Here is a 21,481-nt window from a genome sequence, read left to right as displayed (position 1 = left end):
CTATCAAAATAAGAATTTCTGTTCTAGAATAAGCCCTTTCCGTGAGAATTTCTCTTTTAAAACAAACGTTTTCCATCACAGTTTCTGTTTTAGAAATAAACCTTTTCCACCAGGGGTTCTTTTCATTTTTGAAATGATCTCTTTTCATTAGTTTTTTGTTTGTTTGTTTGTTTGTTTTTTTTAGTAAGACTTTTTCGACAGGATTTTTTTTCTTCTTAAGTCGTTTCATCATGATTCTGTGTCGATTTTAGGATAAGCTTTATCCACCAAGATTTCTTTTCTGTTTTGAAATAACGCTTATCTTCAGGTCGACATTAGATTATTAAAAAAAATATGAATTTTTATGTCCTTTCTCAAATGAAAATCGTGTGATTTTCCTCTTAAGAATACTGTACCGTCGGAACTAGAAGAGTTCATATGTTCTTGCCATCACGATGGCATGACTATCCGATTGCTGACAGAATTTTTTTTTTAAGGAAACAGAAACGAAAAAAGAAGAAGAAAGAAAGAAAATACGAGCAGTTGCTGTTCGGTCAGGGACCAGTGTAACAGCCGATTGGCGGGGTATGACTGGGAATGCCGTTTTAACGGTGGCATTGCGTGCCGTCACAGTGGTGTTCTTATGAAGACAGGGGGGGACCCGGTGTGTGTTTGTTCACCTTCAGTCCTCACTCCTCCCCTTGATCCTTTAAGCTGTGTGGACGGTTGGCTTTGCACACTCGGCCTGTACCACACACACACACACACAGTAACTCAGTCACACGGCCAACTCACGGCCCTGGGTGTCGTCCAGGAGTACAGACCCCCAGAATCTACGCAACACAGCCATGAACCGATTGAAAAGATCGAAGCTGTACAATTCGCAAATAAAAGACCCCTTTTCCAGTTTTGTCCAACGTTCAAAAACCGTTTTAGAAAAGTGGTAAAGTCCGTGATGTGTGTCTGAAACAGCGGTTACAAAAATTCTCTTGAGTGCCATACTGCGTGAGACTGACAGCAACATGTAGGAGTGTGGTGTGTATGCTTGGCTGTGCTGTGTTTATTCCTTCGCTGTGGGAATCCCGAAGCAGTCGACTGAGTCAATCGACCCGCTGGAACTCGTATCGATAAGCTGGGACCGGTAACGGACTGCTGTTTGCCGCGTGCTGATATAAGGTGAACGACTGATTGGGGGATCGAACAATGGAGGACTGGAAACAGTCTCCGTGATTTTGTGTGTGTCTGCGGTGTTGGGGCAAGATTGGTGTCCGCCAGTGCGTTGTGGAGCAGCTTAGACCTTGTGTGAGGTCTTTGGTGGCAGTGCGATCGATTTGGACAGTTTGTGTTGAGCAACCGTGGTGTGCGTGTGATTTTGAGATAAGTAAGTCTTTTTTTTTTTTTTACATATAAAAACGTTTTGGTGTGTGTGTGTGTGTGTGTGTGTGTGTGTGTGTGTGTGTGAGGATATCAGCTGCTCACACATCGGATCTCATATGCGCGCGCACACGCCCAATATTTACTTACACTTACTAACACACACACACACACACACACACACACACACACACACACTAAAAACACTTATAGTGAATAGACGTTAAACTGAAGATAAGAACACACACACACACAGACACACACACACACACACACACACACACACACACACATACATGCACATGCCCCCCCCCCCCCCCCACACACACACACACACAAATACGCACACGTACACGCACACGCTAATGCTTTTTCTGTCTCTTCATTGTCAGCAAGAACTCGGGAACTCGCATACATGCACGTACAAATGCACGCGCGTAGCCATTCCCACAACACATAATGTAATCAAACCCAAGTGCACACACACTATTGGCTGCATGGATCAGTGTCGACCAATATAAATTCTGTGAGTGCATGTTCGAGTATGTTCATTCTCTTTCCACCTCTTTCTTTGTTCCACGCCCCCTCTCTCTCTCCTCCTCCCATCTCTTCCCCATCCCTTTCCCCCTCTCTGTCGCTGCCTGCCTTGCTTTTCTGCCTACTCCTCCTCTCCCACATCTTTTCTCTCCTTCAGTGCCATCTGCCGTTTCTTTCTCTGTGTGTCTGCCGTTTCTTTCTCCGTGTGTCTGTCTATCTGTGTCTGTCTTCTTCTCTCTGTCTGTCTGTCTGTCTGTCTGTTTGTCTCTGTAACTCATTATGAACTCGATAGCCTTTGGCAGGACAGTAGCGAACATGTCGATGCAAGTTTTCGCAAACGTCCGACACACGTCGTTATGGCCGGGAAATTCGGTGGGCAACGCAATAAAATCTGAACTGTCAGCAGTCCCCACAATGAACGCACGTCATTACTTACTTAACCCAGTGCACAACTCAAAAGAGAGAAAAGGAAAAAATCTACAGAGCACAGCTAAGCACAATTCTCCGTCTACCTGGGTGTCTGTTCGTCTTTTTGTCAAAGCCGTTCCAGTTTAAATGGGGAGAGAAAAAAAAAGATCAGCGAAGCATGAGAGATAACTTCCAACAGAATTCTGTGAGTCTATTTTCGTCACTTTGACAAATGCAGTCTGTTTACATGCGAAGAAAACATCAAAGCAGAAGAGACTAGCTTGATAATCACGGTGCAATGGTTCTCTAAACGTGTGTCTGTCTCTGTGCCTGTGTATCGAATCTCGCGATGGCTTGATTAATGGATTGAGAAAAGTCAAGAAGGGAAAAGAGATTGACATCCACAGTACAATGCTCAATGTGTGTGCCTGTCTGCATGCCCGTCTCTCTGTCATCGCAGCCCATATAATGGAGAAAAGGCAACAAAGTCAGTAGGCTGCTTCCACATCACATTCTCTGTATTTTAAATATGACTGTCATAGCAGCCTATATAAATGAGAAGAACCAAACATTACCAGCAGATCAGAGAGCGCAAGACCATCATGTGTGCGACTGTCTGCTTTTGCCTTTAGCCTATACTGACTGTCTGTCCGTCTGTCTTTGAAACCTCACACAAGTAAAATAGATATCAACAAACTCAGCAGATTGCGTAGCATGGCACAATTTCTCTCAGTGTGTGTAACTGCCTCTCTGTCTCTGTTTCAGTCTCTGTCTCTCTCTATTTCTCTTTCTTCCCTCCCATTCTTCACCTGTCCCTCCCATTCACACTACCTTTTGAATTCCTTCTCAGAACCTTTTCAATCCACACCCGTATAAACCACATCAATACCCTGGTGAACACAGCCTTTGACAACCAAACAAACAACAGAGTCTGTTGAAAAGACGGTCCAAAAGACTAGAACACCCCCGCCACGGCGCGAGTCCAACACGCCACAGTCATAAACGTCAGGCTGTGTGTGGTGTGTGACGATCGTACAGGATTTACATTGACGGTATAAGTGACTGCTGGCCTCTTTGGGCTGGCTCCACCTTTTGAGGGCCCTGGATCTCTTTCATCAGTGTCAGCCAGGGGCAAAATCCCTCGTCCTGTGAAAGAGTTCTGTGTCGCTCGTTTTTCTGCCTGTGGAAATAAATGCGGAGGATCTACACTTTCTCGCTTTCGGTTCCTTCTCAGTTCACGACAGAGAGGGGATTTTGTGAATGTGTGTGTTGACATGCTGTCAGGGCGAATACGAGCAAAATCATTAATGTACATATGGAAGGTCTCAAGCGTGTTTATGAGCGTGCACACCCACACACGCGCTCAAATGTGCATTGTGCATGTTGACACACCAGTAATAGACGTGTCGAGGCAAGTCTATTCAAACATCCAAAATACAGTGTGCACAGACACAGGGTCATGCTTTAATTAAAGGTTAGCAATCAGTGGCCCGTATAATCACTATACATACGTTATTCTTATCCTCTTCCAACCGACACCACAAAATTGATGAAAAAAATAACAAGAGCCTGCTGGCTGCACAGCTCTGCACACTTCTCGGCCTATGTGACTGTGGCCTGAAATCCAAGAAAAAAAAATTCAAGCGGGGATAGGGACTGGGACTCACAGAAGGTATACAATCATCTACATGTGTGTTTGTCTCCACCTGTATATGCGTTACTGCAGCCCACATGGATAAAAAAAACGAATAGCACAATTCTCAGTGCGTCTGTCTATGTCTGACTTTACTGTCTGCCTTTGCAGTTTAAACTCATGGGGAAAAAATCAACAAATTTAGCAATGTTGGTATATATATATATATATATATATATATATATATATGTGTATGTATGTATGTATGTATAAACGACGGGCATTGTATGATGTGTGACGATCGTAGTATTGATTCTGGTGGCATGATATATTGCTCTGGCCACTTTTGACTGGGCCCAGCTTGTGTGTGAGAGCCATGGATCTCATTCAGCCCCATCGTGCTGTAAAGGAATTGTGGAAAGGGGGAGGAGGTAAGGTGGGGGGGGTTTCCGTGCTACGGAAATTACTGCTGGAGAATGTGTACTTTCTCAATGAATTGCGCGTTTTTTCTCATAGTATGCGTTTGACTGATGATATGTTTATCGACAGGCATACAAACACACACACGCCTGCGCGCGCACGCACGCAGACGCAGACACATTAGGGCAGGCATGCTTGCACACTCGCATATAGACACATATTCAGAGCAAACTAAGATGCATACACGCTCACTTATTATCAGTATTGCATATGTATATAAATATGCGCAAACCCCCCGCCCCCCCCCCCCCCTTTTTTTTTTAACCCCACTGCCATCTGCATTCCCCTCCCATGCCACCCCACACACTCCTAGGGGCTTGTGTGTTCATACCTGCACATGGGCACACAGGTGCGTGAAAATGCATTCTCTGCAAGCAAGGATGCATGCACACTCACGGTTACGCACGGATACGCACGAATGAATAAACACACACACGGACGCGCGCATATAGTTGGGCGCGCGCGCTTTTACTTTTATCCGCAATTTCTTTCTTCTTTTCGATCTTCCTTTCACATTTTATTTTTCATTTTCATTTGTTGTTCCTACGTCCGTTTTCTTAGTTCTTTTGTCTTGTTCTCACATTTTTTGTACGTGTCCGAGTTTCAACTTAACTAGTCATTCAATTCTTTGTTCATTTTGTAATTCATTCCATTCTCTTGTTCTTCTGAAGATTTCTGTCTTTTCACTTTCTGTCCGTCTTCTGCTCGGTCCGTCCGCCCCGGCTGTCTGTCTGTCTGTCTGTCTGTATGTATGTATGTCTGTCTGCCTCTCTCTCTCTCTCTCTCTCTCTCTCTCTCTCTCTCTCTCTCTCTCTCTCTATCTATCTATCTCTCTATCTCTCTCTCCCTCCCTCCTTCAACTCATCCTCGCCTTCTATTCCTATCCCCTACCCTTCCTTCCCCTGCTTTCGAAGCGTTTTTACCGATACCTCTATAATGTTGTGGTGTTGGATATCCTACACCAAGTAATTAAGCAGCTCTTTACGTTGTCACATGCATGCAACACATGAGACAAGAGACCCGTCCATCCATAACCCCTCCCTCCCTCCCCTCCCCTCCCCTCCCCCACCCCACCCGGCCCACCCACCCCGACACACACACACACTTGGACGTACGCAGCAGGTCTGGACAAACTCCGATGTCTTTTCCAAGGTTCAAAGACCTACTGCTCCCGAACAATTCAGTTGATCCGGTCATCGTCCACACGTTGGAGATTATCGGGCTGTATCAGCTGGCACTGGTCAGAGTTCCAAAAAACCCTATCAGGCATGCCAGCTCAGCCTTTCTGGGAGGGGGTTGGGGGGGGGGGGGGGGGGGATAAGGGACGGAGGGATTGTGGAGGGGGTTGTGGGGATGGGGTGGGAGAAGGAACTCCCCCCCATATCTCTCCTCCGCAGAGGATTACCCGCCAAGGTCCATTGCCTTGCCGTCCGTCGTGCAGGGGGAGACAAAGCAGCGGTCACTGGGTTCTGATTGTCTGGACAGGAACCAGCGGGGGTGTTGCTTTCAGCTGGGGGAGATTCGTTAATCCCGGTAATCTTTGGGGAGGATTAAGTGTGATCTTGCGGGCAGTTGTGCTGATATTTTTACGGTATTCTGGAGTTTATGGAGTTTTGTTAGTGGGACCGGTGAGAGCGCTCTCTCTCTCTCTCTCTCTCTCTCTCTCTCTCTCTCTCTATATATATATATATATATATATATATAATTTTTATGCCTCTCTCTCTCTCTCTCTCTCTCTTGCTGATGATGTGATTTTGCTCTCTAGCACTGCGGTTGGCTTGCAGAATCAGCTCAATGTATTGAAAAACAAAGCAGACACATTGCAGTTAACTGTTAATCTAGACAAAACAAATATTGTTGTTTTTCGTAATGGAGGTCATTTCGCAGTGGGAAAAGTGGTTGTATGGTAATGTGGAAGTAAGAGTTACTAATGCCTATAAGTATTTAGGAATGGTATTTACGACAAGATTGAGTTTAAAAGCGGGATGGTCAGAAATGTGTAGGAAAGGGAAAAAGGGAGTAACAGAAATTTTAAAATCTATGAAGAAACTGAAAACAGTTGATTCCTCTTTATTTTGGAAGTTGTTCGATACACAAATAGAGCCAATGTTGACTTATGCAGCAGGAGTATGGGGTCTTGAAGGAAATGCTGAAATGGAAAAGGTACATACATTAGCCACAAAGAGATTTATGAAAATTCCATTGCACTCTTCTAACACGATGGCATACGGTGATTCTGGAAGGTATCCTTTATATATTCGAGCCTTTGTGAAATGCATCAAGTACTGGTTAAAGCTAACTCAGCTCCCTATAAACAGACTATGTAGACAGGCATATGACATGTTACTCCAGCAAGTTGAGTTAGGTAACCATAACTGGGTGGGCAATGGGAAGTAAGTTCTTACAGTAAATGGGTTTGGTATTGTATGGCTTAGTCAGGGAGTGGGGAATGAAAGAGGATTTATTTTGGAATTGAAAGATCGTTTCGTATCTTGTTATAAACAAAACTGGCACTCCAAGATGGAATATAGTATATAGTATTCTTGGTTCCATTCATTCAAATGTGTATTACAACCAGAGAAATTTTTGATAATAGTTACTAATAAATGGCACAGGGATATGTTAGCAAGATTTAGAAACAGAACATTAGGCTAAAAAGCAAACAGAAGATGGTTTGATTCGGAAGGTAGTGGGGATAATGTGTGCATGGTGTGTATGGATGGTGTGAGAGAAGATGAAGACCATTTCCTATTTCATTGCAAAGCGTATCAAGATATCAGGGCTAAGAATCAACTTTTACATGTGGCCGCCGAGAGAAGGCAAACCGTGCAGAGCTTGTTATCCTCTGATAATGATGAAGTTCTAATTTCGCTCGCCAGGTATGTTGCAGAGGCTATTAACATCCGGAAAAGAAAAATGGTTAGTTAGAATATGTAGTAGTTATATCTATGAATAATATATTGCATTTGTATGCACTTGATGGTCAAGTTGAATATGAACAGTTTATAATATTTGTTATTGTGGTTGTCAGTCAGGCTAAATAGTAGAGGTTGATGATAGAGATGATAGAGTGTGGTTGAAGATGTATGTGTGCTTGTATTGGGCACATGCATCTATAAACAATTAATTCACCTTGTTCTAGAAAAGCTTATTGACAAGAATTGTTTTATTTACTGTTCATAGTTTGTTTTTGTTTTTTGTTGTTGTTTTTTTTCGTTCAATACACGACGCTGCAATTGAGAATTATGTCCCCTTGACATAAGGGCTGTAGATAGGCCAATGTCAATAAATGTCTGAAGCGTCAAGCGTCTCTCTCTCTCTCTCTCTCTCTCTCTTACTTGCACGTTCTTTCTCTGTATTTCAAACCTGAAAACAGACAAACAAACGTATTATGGACATGCAGTTAATCATGTAGCATCACATAATATTTTTTTTTAAAGAATAATAATAATAATAATAATAATAACAATAATAATAATAATAAGTCGAAGCTGTGGTTTGTCTTTCCTGTTCAGAAACATTCGATCGCAGAAGAAATATGTAGCCTTTCGCTGTGCGAAATATCATCTGTGATTGTTAATCCTGAGCATTAAGCGTGAACCAGCGTGCCACATATTTACAGAAACTGCCCCGCGTAACAAGGATACGACAGGCTTTGCTCAACTATATTGGTAGATCAGTTAACTCACTCAGTACGGCCAGTCCTCTCTTCTCCTCTACACAGACCCCTCGGATGTCCAGTGGGTGTCTGAATGACCCAACCTTTAGCTTCCGTCGTCAGAATTATGGTATTCTTTGTCAACATTCACGTCTTCAGTATAAGAGCCTTCCAATGATGGTAATTGGGGTGAAACGCTGTTAACGTCGTCTCTTTCGCCGTTCGTATGGAAAGAGTTAATATCTTTGCTGTCCAAAACAACGTTGTCGATGCAGGACATACGCGTGTTTCGCATGTATCAGTAGGTTGCTATCTTTGTCGTCCCCAGCACCCGGCCGTGTCTGTTATCATCCGTTGTGATAATGTGTGAGACGTGTAGGTGAGCGTGTGTCCAGACCTATGCACTGTTTTTGGCTGGTTCATGGTTGTGTTGTTGCTATCGGCGATACAGATAACGGGCATCACCACCAACATAAAATTATTGGCCCAGCGCGCATAATGAATCGTTAAAAAAAAACATTCACGTATCTGTCTCCGGGTCTGTCTGTCAGTCAGTATCTTACTCTTTTTCTGTCATTTCCTGTCCCATTTTCCGTGTGTGTGTGTGTGTGTGTGTGTGTGTGTGTGTGTGTCTCAGTCTCTGTCTCTTTATGTCTCTATCTCCCTCTCCCTCTGTCTGTCTGTCTGTCTGTCTCTGTCCTCCGCTTTCCCCCTTCTCCTTCTCTCTCTCTCCCCGCCCCCCCCCCCTCCCTCCAATCCAAATAAACTTCCAGTGTTCTCCTATTAACCATATTTGATACTTAGTGAGTTACGAGCCCAAAGAAACTGTGTATGTAGGTATGCTTGCGTGTTTGTTTGTGTGTCTTTTTGTATGAGTTTTATTGAATATTATTCACTCGTCCATTCACCCATCCTTTCATTCGTCGATTCCGTCGCTCGTGCATCCATCATTTCATGTAAGTATTTCACTCCCCCCCTCAGTCCTGACGATGACTTTCTGTGCCCACCAGGCGACCCGGCGCCGATGCCGATCCACGCAGACCCGACCTGGCGACCTGCGGCAGACCGTTGACAGCGACACGGACAACGTGGACCACCAGTGGCGCTCCCCGAGAGGTCCCCGGGGGGGTCGGGGCGGCCCCTTCCCCTCCCCGCGCCTCAGGCACTCCCGCAGCGGCAACATCTCCCACTCCACCCTCCCCAGGTCCCCCTTCGACCGCAGCCACCTCCACCACCACCACCGCCGCTTCAACGACTCGCAGCAGGACCTGAAGAAAGGCGCCGCCGCCGCCGCCGCCCTAGAGTCTGAGAGTGAGGAGTCTGGGTACGGGGAGACGTATGGCGAGACCATGCACGCCTCCAGCTTCGACACGCACCTGGACGAGCCGTCCTACTGGATGGGGTCAGAGGCGGGCAGGGCCACGCCCGGCAACGTATTTTACGAGTCGGACGACGAGTCGGCGGCCAGCTACATCACGGGCATCTTCGTGCCCGTGGACCCCGAGTCTCTGCGGGACGCCGCCTCCCAGACGCCGGGCTTCGCCAAGGTGCAGACCATGGAGGTGCCGCCCACGTTGAACCGCTCCCACCGGACCCAGACCCCGCGGAACGCCGCCATGCAGACCTCCAACTCCTCCCTGCACTCCATAGGGGCGCAGACCAAACGCAAGAGCGGCTCCCGGGCCGACCTGCTCCGCAGCATCCTGCTGGAGGTGAAGGACATCAAGAAGCAGCAAGGGGTGGACGGCAGCGACGTGGAGTCCATCGCCTCCGACGTGACCATCCGGAAGGAGACTCTGGAGACGCTGTACCGGGACGTGGCGGCTCTCAGGAACGCCGGGGCGCGAGGTACCGCCACCACGCAGACGCAGCAGGAGCAGCAGACGCAGACGTCATTGAGGCTGTTTCCCGAGGGAGACGCCCAGCTGCAGGCACGGCAGGAAAGGCTGCAGGGCATGCTGGCCGAGCTGAAGGGCCTGAAGGAGGGCGAGGACAGCACCCGCCCTCAGAGCAGCCTGGCAGACTTTGACCAGCGCACCCCCTCCCGCTCCCTCACCCGCACCACCCCCGCCAGGTTCGAGTCCCCCGCGGCCTCCCCCGGCCCAGCGTCACGCCACTCCGCCGCCACCACCCCGCAGCCTGCCGTCAACGGGTACCACAGCGGGGTACGCTTCGCCTACCCGCCCGAAACCTCGCACTCCATGCCGGCCCTCAACCAGACTTTCCCGGCAGCCGGCGGGGCGTACGGCCACCGGAGGGTGACACAGGAAGACCTCAACGCCATCAGCGAGCGCCTGGACCGTCTGCAGAACTACGTGCCTCCCCGCAGACAGCTGCCCATGCCGCCCCCGCCCATGCCCGCCCCTCCCCCTCCCGTCGTGCTCATGTCCCCTCCTCCCCCGCCTCCACCCCCGGCCAGAAGGTACCGGGTGCGTCACTTCAGCCGTTCCTACGACGACCTGGACGCCCTGTCGGATGACGGCGAGTACTACGGCGGACGGCGACGGCATCGGGGTCGGGGTGTGGGGGACATCCGGGGACGGTACCACCTGGACGACGCCCTAGAGGAGGCCAACAACGCCGCCCGGGAGCTGAAGCGGATGTCTTCCAAGATGAAGAGGAGCCTCCGGGACGAACTGGGCAGATACAACTGACACAGACCTGTCTCAAACTTCACACATCAACTGACTGAGAAAGAGTGAGAGAAAAAAGTCCGTTAGCTAATGTATATCGTAACTGTACACGAATGAAGCTCATATGTGGAAAGAATGGAGCTTTATGTATCTTTTTCATTCACAATGAAAACATGAAAGCAAACCCATCGAACAAACGAAGCTGCCAAACTACACCATACCATTCCCTTTTACGATTTGTCAGAGAGAAATGATGCCATTCCACCTGATCTCACGTCAGGACAGATGACGATATTAGTTATCAGATTTCTGGGGTTTTTTTTATCGCAGTTTATTCAGTTACGTTTTCAGCATTATTAATGTCAGTCATGTATGTTTTAAATGGTACGTTTTCACAGTCTTCAGTTTAGAAAAAAAAAGGAAGGACTGATTCTTTCCATTTTGAAAGCTATCTGGGTACTGCCATACATCATTGTCTCGCATCACTAAAGGCCGTAATATCTATCGGCATGGCTGTCTGTATTTTATTTCTTCATTTATCTATTTATTTGGAATTTTTTCACTTCATAATAATATTCCAGCAAGGGTTGATTTCAAAATCTAATCATTTATTATCAGTCATATAGTTAACTTCATTACGTTTTGATTTTGTCGATCGAATTATTACGGTATTTGTTTGCTTTTGTTTTATTTTATTTTTTACCCCGCCTCACGAAGAACGTTTCTTATATTTGCTAGTGGGTGGATCCACTGTGTATGTATGTCAGATCTCCTGTCTCAAGTATGTAAGGGAAATCCGTCCAAGGGAGAGAGAGAGAAACACGTTGTTGAGTGATTGAGGATCCTTCACGATACGTGTTACTTTATATAATGGCAGCAGTAAACTGGCGAGCTGTTTTTCGATCTGCATAGAAGCGAACAGATATAAGTAAAGTCTATATTCTTGACAGTTGTACTTATCTATATATACTGGACAGTTGTAGCTATGTGTGTGTGTGCGCGCGCGCGCTCACATTGAAGCATTACATCATCATTTTTTTTTTTTTAGAAAAAAGGATAGTTATCTGTAATGTGTCGCTATCAGATTTTCTTTTCTTGTTGTGAATGTGTCAGCATTTGTCAGTATGTCCTAGAACTTTGGGGGAATGTGACTGTGTGATACGCAGGGATTGTTAATTGTCGATTCTCCAACTCTTGTTCACACACACACACACACACACACACACACACACACACACGAACAGAAAGACAGAAAAAGAGAGCATGTAATTTTCATTTTGGCAGTCAGTGGCTGAATGTTGATTTGAAAGCACGTCCTGAAAGGAGAATAACTCACTCCTCAAGCAGACCATAGAATTTTCATTGAATGATTTCCTTATTCATTCACTTATTGATATTTTTTGTTCTAAAAAGCCATTTGGGTTTTGAAAACACAATCGCAAAATATTCTTTTCATAATTCTATACGCAAAAATTAGTACGCATTTATGTTTTGCCCGCAAAGTATACGACATAGACTGCCAGGATTACAATCATGTAATAAGATAAACACTTTTATTTTATCTGACCATTTCCCTCCTACCTCTCTGTCAGTCTCTCTGTCTCTGTCTCTCTCTGTGTCTGTCTGTCTCTCTCTGTGTCTGTCTGTCTGTCTGTCTCTCTCTCTCTCGCTATCTCTTCGTTATTTCTCATTGCAGTTATTTTCCACAAGACTGAATCAGAACAGCAAATCCGTACATGTTACGGAGTTTCAAATGTATTTGATGAAAGTAGGAATGTGCCGACTGTGTGGTATATCATGAGAAAAGCGGGTGTTGTATATTATCCATTCCTTCTGTTGTAATTTTCGTGGGTAAATGAGGAGAACGGGAACATTTACATTGAAGGTTTGAACGCTTACATGTACGAATGCGCACACTAACGTGCGCACGGGCACACACACATACACACACGTGCACGTGGGCACATACACATACAGATTCGGAAACACACACACACACACTCTCTCTCTCTCTCTCATACACACACGCGCGCGCGCGCGTCTGTGTGTATATGTGTGTGTACATGCGTGTTTACGCATCAGTGTTGGCTTCTGTGTGTTGTATTATCTGTCAGTCGACTGTGGAAAAGTCAGCGGCATGTTTTTTGTCGTTTTTTCCAAGTGGATGAGTGTTGTACAGGCACATGCACTATCGACAGCACAGGACGTTAACAAACTCTTACATCAAGTCATCTGCTTTTGGATGACTGTCAGTCTGTGATACAGGCACTCGGCATTTGTTTTTTTTATATTATGTCAGTGCCCCATTTTATCACTAAAATCATTTAATCAAATCAACTATATCACTGGCGGCTTGAAGAGATGCCCGTCGAAATGTTGTGATAGAGAGTTTAGTATTTGTAAAATATCATATCATTTCTGTGCACTGGCTATCTAGTTAAATATCGCCATATTTATCAATGTTTGGAAATCTCTGTGTGGAGAATAGTCTGGTTTAGATTTGCAGAGACTGAACTGAAAAGATGAAACCAATGACTGGTGTGAAATTGTTATACTGGAACTTGAAGGAGCCAGTAGGTCTGTCTCATTCCGTGTGGATTTTTGTTTCATAGAACTGAAGAGAGCTGCATTTTGAAGTCTACTCTCTGCACTTTGTTGGTTTTTTTTATCCTTGTAAGTGTGTGGCAGTGTCTTAAGTATATATCTTTTATATTGTTTAGATGTTTATTTGTTTTGTCAGATTATTCTTCCTTGATTAGTTGTCAGTGTTGCATTTTGTCATATTGTTGTTAGACGTTTTATGTGATATGCATGTATCATCAATATTCATTTGTCTGTGGTTTTCTTCAACGAAGTCTTTGTTTTCTGTATCTCAATCGTTTCTTTATCATCCAGAAAATGATTGTAACGTTGATGATATAATTGAAAAAAAAACAACAACAAAAAACAAACAAAAAAAACCAACAGGAAAAGACCGCAACTGATGTAAAGTTTTGAGCGCTTGCCAATGTTTGCCTTTCTGACATTTTTTGGTTCCTTAAAACTAGTTGTGTAAATGTTTGCTTTAAACGTCAGTTATCATTTCTTTGGTGATGGTTTACGCAAGCTTCACAGTGTATGACATTTATTGTTTGAACAAGAGTAGCGCTTCTTTTTTTTATATATTTTTTTCCCTTCCAAGTGTAATCCTATTTGATATCTTACTTCAGTTGATCATTGATTTCCCTTTTATTCTTGTATGTCTGTGATCTGAACAGCTGCTGGATATATTTATGTTGACTATTTATTGTGGAATAAAAAGCCCTTTGTGATAATATCGATTGATTTATACCAGTCCATGTATCAAGATGAATATGTAACGGATTTTCAGTTTCATTAAAACATTTAATATTTTGTGTTATGTGCTGCGCTCCCCCTCCCCCCTCTCCTTCCATCTCTCTCTCTTTCTCTCTCTCTTCTCTCTCTCTCTCTCTGTCTTTCTCTCTCTCTCTCTCTCACTCTGTGCGTGTGCTCGTGCGTGCAGAGGCATGCCTTGTTCAGTTATTGTCCTCGAGACGTAAATCAGCGGAGATAAAATAAGAACCTAGGTAGGATAATATTCCACGCGCCGCCTCCTCTCCCATCCTTCTGATATCAGCTTTATCTGCTGTGGACCCCTAACCTAATGACTGTTGTATCTGTTGCAATATGCTCAGCCATACAGTACTGTGGACACCATGGATGGTATATCATATTGGGAGAAGTTTTGCTGACAAAAACAACCCTGGCGTCAGATTTTAGGTTTCATGTGCGTTCAGTAGGGCTTTTTCGTGTCAGCTGTGTTTGACCACAGAAGGAAGCGCAAGCAGATACAGCAAAATGACTGTTGTAATTCATCGCTGCCTTCACTGGTAGTTTCTGTGCTTTGTGTCACACGTTCTTGTTGCCTCTGTGGATGGCTCGTCCGAAATTCGACGTTCAGTACGTGAATCAAAAACTAAGATAATATTGGATGTAATGACTAGCGGTCGTCCAGAAGTTAGCATGTGTTTTAAGACAGATGACTGCATAATATGCCAACAAAACGAACGATTTTGCACGGTGGTATCAAGAAACCTAAGCAGTGGCAATTTTCCCATGTTTTGGATGTCCTGCTGTTTATAAAAGGCTGCGTAAAATGTGATATTGTTTGGACTGTGTCGCAAAGAAAACCGGACAAGACAGCAAGGGAGATCGAGTAATGAGAACATGCGAGGACAGAGTCACATATTGTAAAGCGATATACACATCAAAGATAATCTGCTAGTTGTTGGGAAAAGAAAAAAAAAAGATTTGCTTGTGGTGAGTTAAAGTGTGAGAGAAGGAAACAGTATTCCACTTCGACAAAACCTGAATGTAACTTGTATGGCTGATGGACTGTGGACTACACAGAACTACAGATTGTGGTGTAGTTGTTCAGGAAATCAACGTGATCATAGAAAATGGAAATGTTATCGTTTTCCGTTGCTGTTCACATTTGTAAGTCGCTATCCCTTCCCCATTTTTCTCGACGAAAAGTCACATTACAAACCCAGTTCATATTGGAAATAGGCAAAGTGGAACTTTTTCACGTCCCGCGTCTCACGTGTCTGGAATTACTCGTGGCATCCTTGTGATTGTTATGATTATAGAGAGCTGAGAACAGAATTAATAAGTTCTGGTGATGACACCTGTCTGGAAACAAGGAAGGCACGATACGGAATAATAAATAATGTGGGTTTTTTTTTTGTGTGTGTGTGTGTGTGATTAAAAAAAATATATTGATTATAAATGAAATCGGCCTACATTCACGTCACGCTGATTAATAGATCGAAAATAAAACACAACTGTGCATGCAGAATGAAACTGAAATGAAAAAAAATAAATAAATAAATAAAACGTTTTAATCTGTTGCACGAGGATCCAACCACAGTGCTGATAGCCCAGACATGCCCACTGCGATGAACTAAATCATGAAACAAAGGAAAAAGAACGAAAAAAAACAAAAACAAAACAACCTTGTCCAGATTAATCCATTTGCGACCCACTTCACTTATAACAATCATGTATGACACGTTTTATAATTATGTAAAGCGAATGTGCCTCATCGAAGTCTGCCGTCTTCTCTGATCCCAAAGTTGACATTGCCATTCACACTTTCGTTTCGGTGAATGGGACAGCGTGTTCCACCCGGTGACCAGGACCATCACACGGTATCAGTCACAGGAGATCCAAAAACGTGGGTTCAACAAACACAGATCGTGAAGATATCACGAACATAGATACGCGAACAATTTCCTGTAGTTAAAAAGAAGTTTCATCCGTGGTTCACGGACATAGAATCGAGGGTGAGAAGGTCCACTTGATTCTCATGACCGATTAGCGCTGCGTGTACCATGGGGGACACTTTGAGCTGTGCCAGCCAGAAAAACCTGGGCCTCGATGAGTTTGCTGAATATCAGCGGAAAAAGAAGTTGAAGAAGAGCAGGAAAGACAAGAGAAACACCAGTGAGAACATACTGCAGCCCCCGCTAGAAAGGCCAGGCGATGATGACAGGAGAGACAACAGGAGCAAAAAGAAGAGAAAGGTAAGTGTTTTGTTATCGTTTGGCATGCTTGTGCACGTCCACGAGTGTGAATTTAACATGTTAGGGAATGCTATATAAATATTCTTACAGAAAGGTAAGCATTTTGTTATTGTTTGGCTTGCTTATGCACGTCCACAAGAGTTGATTTAACGTATGGGAATGCTATATAAATATTCTTACAGAAAGGTAAGCATTTTGTTATTGTTTGGCTTGCTTATGCACGTCCACAAGTGTGAATTTAACATGGGAATGCTATATAAATATTCTTACAGAAAGGTAAGCATTTTGTTATTGTTTGGCTTGCTTATGCACGTCCACAAGAGTTGATTTTAACGTATGGGAATGGTATATAAATATTCTTACAGAAAGGTAAGCATTTTGTTATTTGTTTGGCTTGCTTATGCACGTCCACAAGTGTGAATTTAACATGTTTTGGGAATGCTTGATAAAATTCTTACAGAAAGTTGATTAACATGTTCTGGGAATGCTATATAAATATTCTTACAGAAAGGTAAGCATTTTGTTATCGTTTGGCATGCTTGTGCACGTCCACAAGTGTGAATTTAGCATAAGGGAATTCTATATAAATATTCTTACATCCAAGCACGGGAAGCGACGTATCAAAGATGGTGTGTGTGAGACGTGCGTGTGCGTGCGCGCGCGCGCGTATGTGTTTGTTTGTTTGTTTGTGTGTGTGTGTGTGTGTGTGTGTGTGTGTGTGTGTTTGTTTAGATCGGCGGCATAGGCGATTGTTGTTTCTTCGCTTGAGAGACAGGCATTCAATCGTGCATCACGGTATTGAATAAACCAATTCACAGCGTTAGGCAGAAAGACGGTCTCATAACTCATTTAACGATAGAGAAAAGTTTGTGCAGTTTACCAGAATGTTGAGTTTTGACGAGCTTTACCGTGTAATAATGGCACAAGACCCAAAATGGTTACTAAAGAAGTATATCTGTAGGTTAAAAAAAAAATCAGTTAAACAACCGAGCAAAGTGTGCCCAGAGTGGATATAAGATACATATCTTTATAGGTTATGAATCAGTTTTATAGCTATCGAGCTAAGTATTTTTTTTAGGCCAGCATAGTTCAGTCTACACCGCAGATTCTTAACTGTTCCACGAATCTTGAGAACACCGCCTCAGATAAACTTTAGAACTAGAAGCCTGAGAACTGTGTGAAATGAATGGAGGTAATTTATTTGTGCTTTCTCCCTGTCAATCCGACTTGGCAAACGTCTCCATTCGAAAGACCGTGCCTCTTGTTATTTGTGGTTGTACTATCGTGTCACCACAGACGGATTTTTAATATGTGTGTGTGTGTGTTTGTTCATGTCCATATGTGTGTGTGTGTGTGTTTGTTCGTGTCCATGTGTGTGTGTGTGTGTGTGTGTGTGTGTGTGTGTGTGTGTGTGTGTGTGTGTGTTTGTTCGTGTCCATGTGTGTGTGTGTGTGTGTGTGTGTGTGTGTGTGTGTGTGTGTGTGAAAATAGAAAAGCGAAAAATCACAACTGTTCCTTCTGTCATTATCTCTACTTCTGATAACAGTATGCATTTTTGTAGAGTGTCCGTGATCGTGATATCACTCACACACACACACACACACACACACACACACACACACACACACAGAGGCTAATTTCTAAAGAAATACTTAACATACAAGCAAAAATTTTCTTTATCATTTACACTTAAGCAAATTTTCAAAAGAACGGGTTTTTTTTGTCGTGCATGGCACATTTATGCGAATTAATTGATAATAATAATGAATAATAATAATGCATAACTTTTCTATGGCGTGATATCCAGTACTAATGCTGCTCAAAGCGCATTACATCATCGAGCTAGATATAAGCATAACAAAAACATTACAATAGCTCAATCCAATGTGTTCACAGAACGATTCAAAACGTATAATCCACCAAACAATAAAAAATATATCGGGTAAATCATGCTTAGATTAAAATGAAATACATTCCATAAAACACACATTTCATAAACACAAACACACATTTTACTGCTAAAATTTAACGATTAAAAAAAAGCATGAAAAAATAGATGAGTGACAGAGTATCCCAACAGTAATGATTGTTGTTCCATTATAAAACGCAGCACAGAGTATGTTCACGATGTCATAATGTAGGTATATATTCATCTAACAACCCCGACCTTCAGCCCCACTACCTCCACCTTCCCTCCCCTCCCCTCCCAGACACGCAACAGGAGAGACACTGCAAGTGATTCCGGATTTAAAACCGGTTCGTTAAACCCGTTTCAGGTTTGTTCAGTTCACACGGCCAACATTGCACGTGAGTTTCGTGATTCACGGTCTTCACACAGAGCCACCGAGACAGACCCAGCTGCAGTACAATAGGTGTTGCGTTCTAACTTGTATCCAAACAATCAAGAAGTGTCATGGAGTCGTCTGAAATCTCCCTGGTCTTAAATATGTTGCCAGTAGCAAAAACATTGGTTAGAAATGAAATAACAAAGGTTGTTACTTCGCGGCAAAGTACGACGAGTCGTCATGTTTTCCTCTGGTTGACTCATACCCTGAACTGCGAGAGGTAAGACCTATTGATTCCGAAGCTTTTTTGAATCTTAATTAAGCTTCAGAGTTTTTGCCATGTTGTGTATGGTTTTGAATCGTATGTCTGTGGTGACATCCTATTTCATCGGAGATTGTTAACATAAATAGCAGCATATAATGTGATTTCCTGTTGCTGGTATCAACTTACTTTGTCCACAAAATCGTCTGCGGTGATGAATCTGCTCTGTGCCCGCCAGCCAGACAGCCGTTCTTTCTATTAAGCCCAGCAACTTTGCAGTGGCAAACAAGAAACATGACGGATGAATGGACAAGTGTGGATTCGGGTTCGTGTTCGTGTTGTGGGTCATTTCGCATCGTAAAGCCAAGCCCTTGAACAGGGATGTGAAGTACAAGCAACTGAACATTACTCACATCAGTGCCTGCATTGCAATTCGCACGAGATTCCCGTTTAAATACGTCCCACGTCCCTTAAGTTAGGATACTAGGCAGTGGCCGATGACGTTCTTGATGGTAGTGGTGGTGGTTGTGTATTTGTGTGTTTGCGTGTGTGTATATCTGTGTGTGTGTGTGTGTGTGTGTGAAAGCGCGCTGGAAGAAAATGAAGCATTATTCTTAGCAACACTGAAGAACATCATCGCGATTATATTTACATGGTTAGGCCATGTATTTGAATGAAATCCACGCCATACGTTTTCCTGGTAATATTTTTTTGTCACAAAATCCTGACTGCAATCGGAGATTAGAAAAGAGAGATAAACCACTTGCAGAAATTGCTGAAGCCAGGCAGCCTGCGCCGCGAGACGTATTCATTATTCATGAGCTGCCTTTGCCCCGCCCAAACTAAGGGAAAACGTCAGTCGAACGCAGTCTCCTGAGTGATTTTATAATTTGGATTACACCTTTTTTCCCTTTTCTGTTTGCTTCATCCCACGCAGATGTCAAACTCAATTTTGTTGTGAATAACATTCCTAAATATTTATATGTATTGGTTACTTTTATTTCCCTATCACCACAGCACCATTTTTCACGAGTCGAAAGATGACCTCCATTGCGGAAAACTATAATATTGGTCTTATCGAGATTCACTGTTTGTTGTAGTCTGTTTCTTGCTTAAGGGCATTTAATTGATTTTGTAACCCTATGGGTGTGTCAGACAAGAGAACATCATCATCAGCAAATAGCATTAAGAGCAAATCTGTTGCGCCAGGTATCATTTGTATTCCATGCCTCCCCTTCTTTGATAACTCCACTGCCAATTCACTGATGAAAAAGGAAAACAGCTGTGAGCTTAGCATACAACCTTGTTTAACCCCTCTTGGACACTGAAAAAAGTCTGAATAAATACCTTTGTCACGAACACATACAAGTACAGAATCGTAGATGCTTTTAACAGCCATGTAAAACTCCCGAGAGAGAGAGACAGAGACTTAGAGAGAGAGAAAGAGCATAATAAAACGGTCTGCTCGGGCAACATGAAGCATTCGTATATATATGAATTATATATATGATTATGTACATATAGATAGATTTAGATTTACATACTGATAGATCTATATGAAATTATGTATGTATGTATTCATGTATGTATGTATGTATGTATGTATAGACAGATGTTAGAAGAGAGACAGAGCTGAATATGTGTTTTATGTTTTGATATATATATATATATATATATATATATATATATATATATTTGTTGTTGAAGAAATGGTGATGTAAACCAGGAGGTGTGAAGAAAAAGTAGCGTTACGAAAACGCAGTTCAATAATTTACAACTGTCTCTCTCATGTGCAACATTGCGCTGGGGGGAGGGGGGGGGAGTTGGTGGTGGGGGGAGCTGCTTTATTTTCTTTTTATATTATCTACATTCAAGCAGATGCAAACGTGCTAAAAACCAAGCAAAAATGAATCGGTTTTCATTGTATACAGCGAATCTTACTACACGTGGGAAATTCCAGGCATAACTTAACTTTCGCTTTACTGCAGCTGAACCGTCAGAACCGACTAGTTTCCTTCGGGTGGGGAAGGAGAGGGTGATTTACCCCCACCCTTCCGCACTGCGTGTGTGCCCCAAAACGGCTTCAGCACTGTTATAGACAGTAAGAAGGGGCCTGCCGCGAGTGGTTTCTCTCTCTTTTCTAATCTCCGCTGCAATCCATTCTCGAACACATGAATGGGTAAACGGTATCAAAATGTAAGTCATCGGTTGCAGGATATTCTTTTTGAAATAAGAAAGTGACGAAGCCATGTTGCAAATACATTCATAAACATATCACAGACACGTTTCTGTCTAAAAGTAAATTACTTTTTTTTTCTCTCTCTCAAGGCCTGACTGCTGCGTTGGGTTACGCTGCTGGTCAGGCATCTACTTGGCGGATGTGGTGTAGCGTATGTGGATTTGACCGTACGCAGTGACGCCTCCTTGAGCTACTGATACTGATACTACTACAAAACAAAACAAATACCACTTGATATGAGAAAGAGAGAGAGAGACGTGTGTGTCTTTCTCTGTGTGTGTATGTGTGCATTTGATGGGGGGAGAGAGAATGCACAAGTTGGAATGAGGGAGAGGTGGAAAAAGACACAAGAAAAAAAAAAGGAGAGAGCGGTGACTGGACAGCAAGTGTACTCGGGTTCGAATCCCA

General features: G+C 43.5%; 2 protein-coding genes across 6 annotated transcripts in view; both read left to right on the top strand.

Annotated features, from left to right (window-relative positions):
• The window catches only part of LOC143281295 (muscle-specific protein 300 kDa-like), a 167,998-nt gene extending 156,253 nt beyond the window's left edge, over nt 1-11,745 (top strand). For all 5 annotated transcript variants that reach the window (XM_076586452.1, XM_076586448.1, XM_076586451.1 and 2 more), the window contains one exon: nt 9,080-11,745. In XM_076586452.1, the coding sequence (XP_076442567.1) occupies nt 9,080-10,723 (1,644 nt within the window). In that variant the 3' untranslated portion in view covers nt 10,724-11,745. The remainder of the gene's footprint in view (nt 1-9,079) is intronic.
• A 4,350-nt stretch (nt 11,746-16,095) lies between these two features.
• Nucleotides 16,096-21,481, top strand: part of LOC143281487 (uncharacterized) — a 59,303-nt gene continuing 53,917 nt past the window's right edge. Inside the window, exon 1 of the mRNA XM_076586697.1 lies at nt 16,096-16,287. Coding sequence (XP_076442812.1) covers nt 16,096-16,287 — 192 coding nt within the window. The remainder of the gene's footprint in view (nt 16,288-21,481) is intronic.

The sequence above is a fragment of the Babylonia areolata genome, chromosome 4 (genome assembly GCF_041734735.1).
Source record: "Babylonia areolata isolate BAREFJ2019XMU chromosome 4, ASM4173473v1, whole genome shotgun sequence".
Taxonomy (NCBI): Eukaryota; Metazoa; Mollusca; class Gastropoda; order Neogastropoda; family Buccinidae; genus Babylonia; species Babylonia areolata.
The sequence above is the reverse complement of the archived record's forward strand: the minus strand, read 5'-3'. Positions and strand labels throughout refer to the sequence as shown.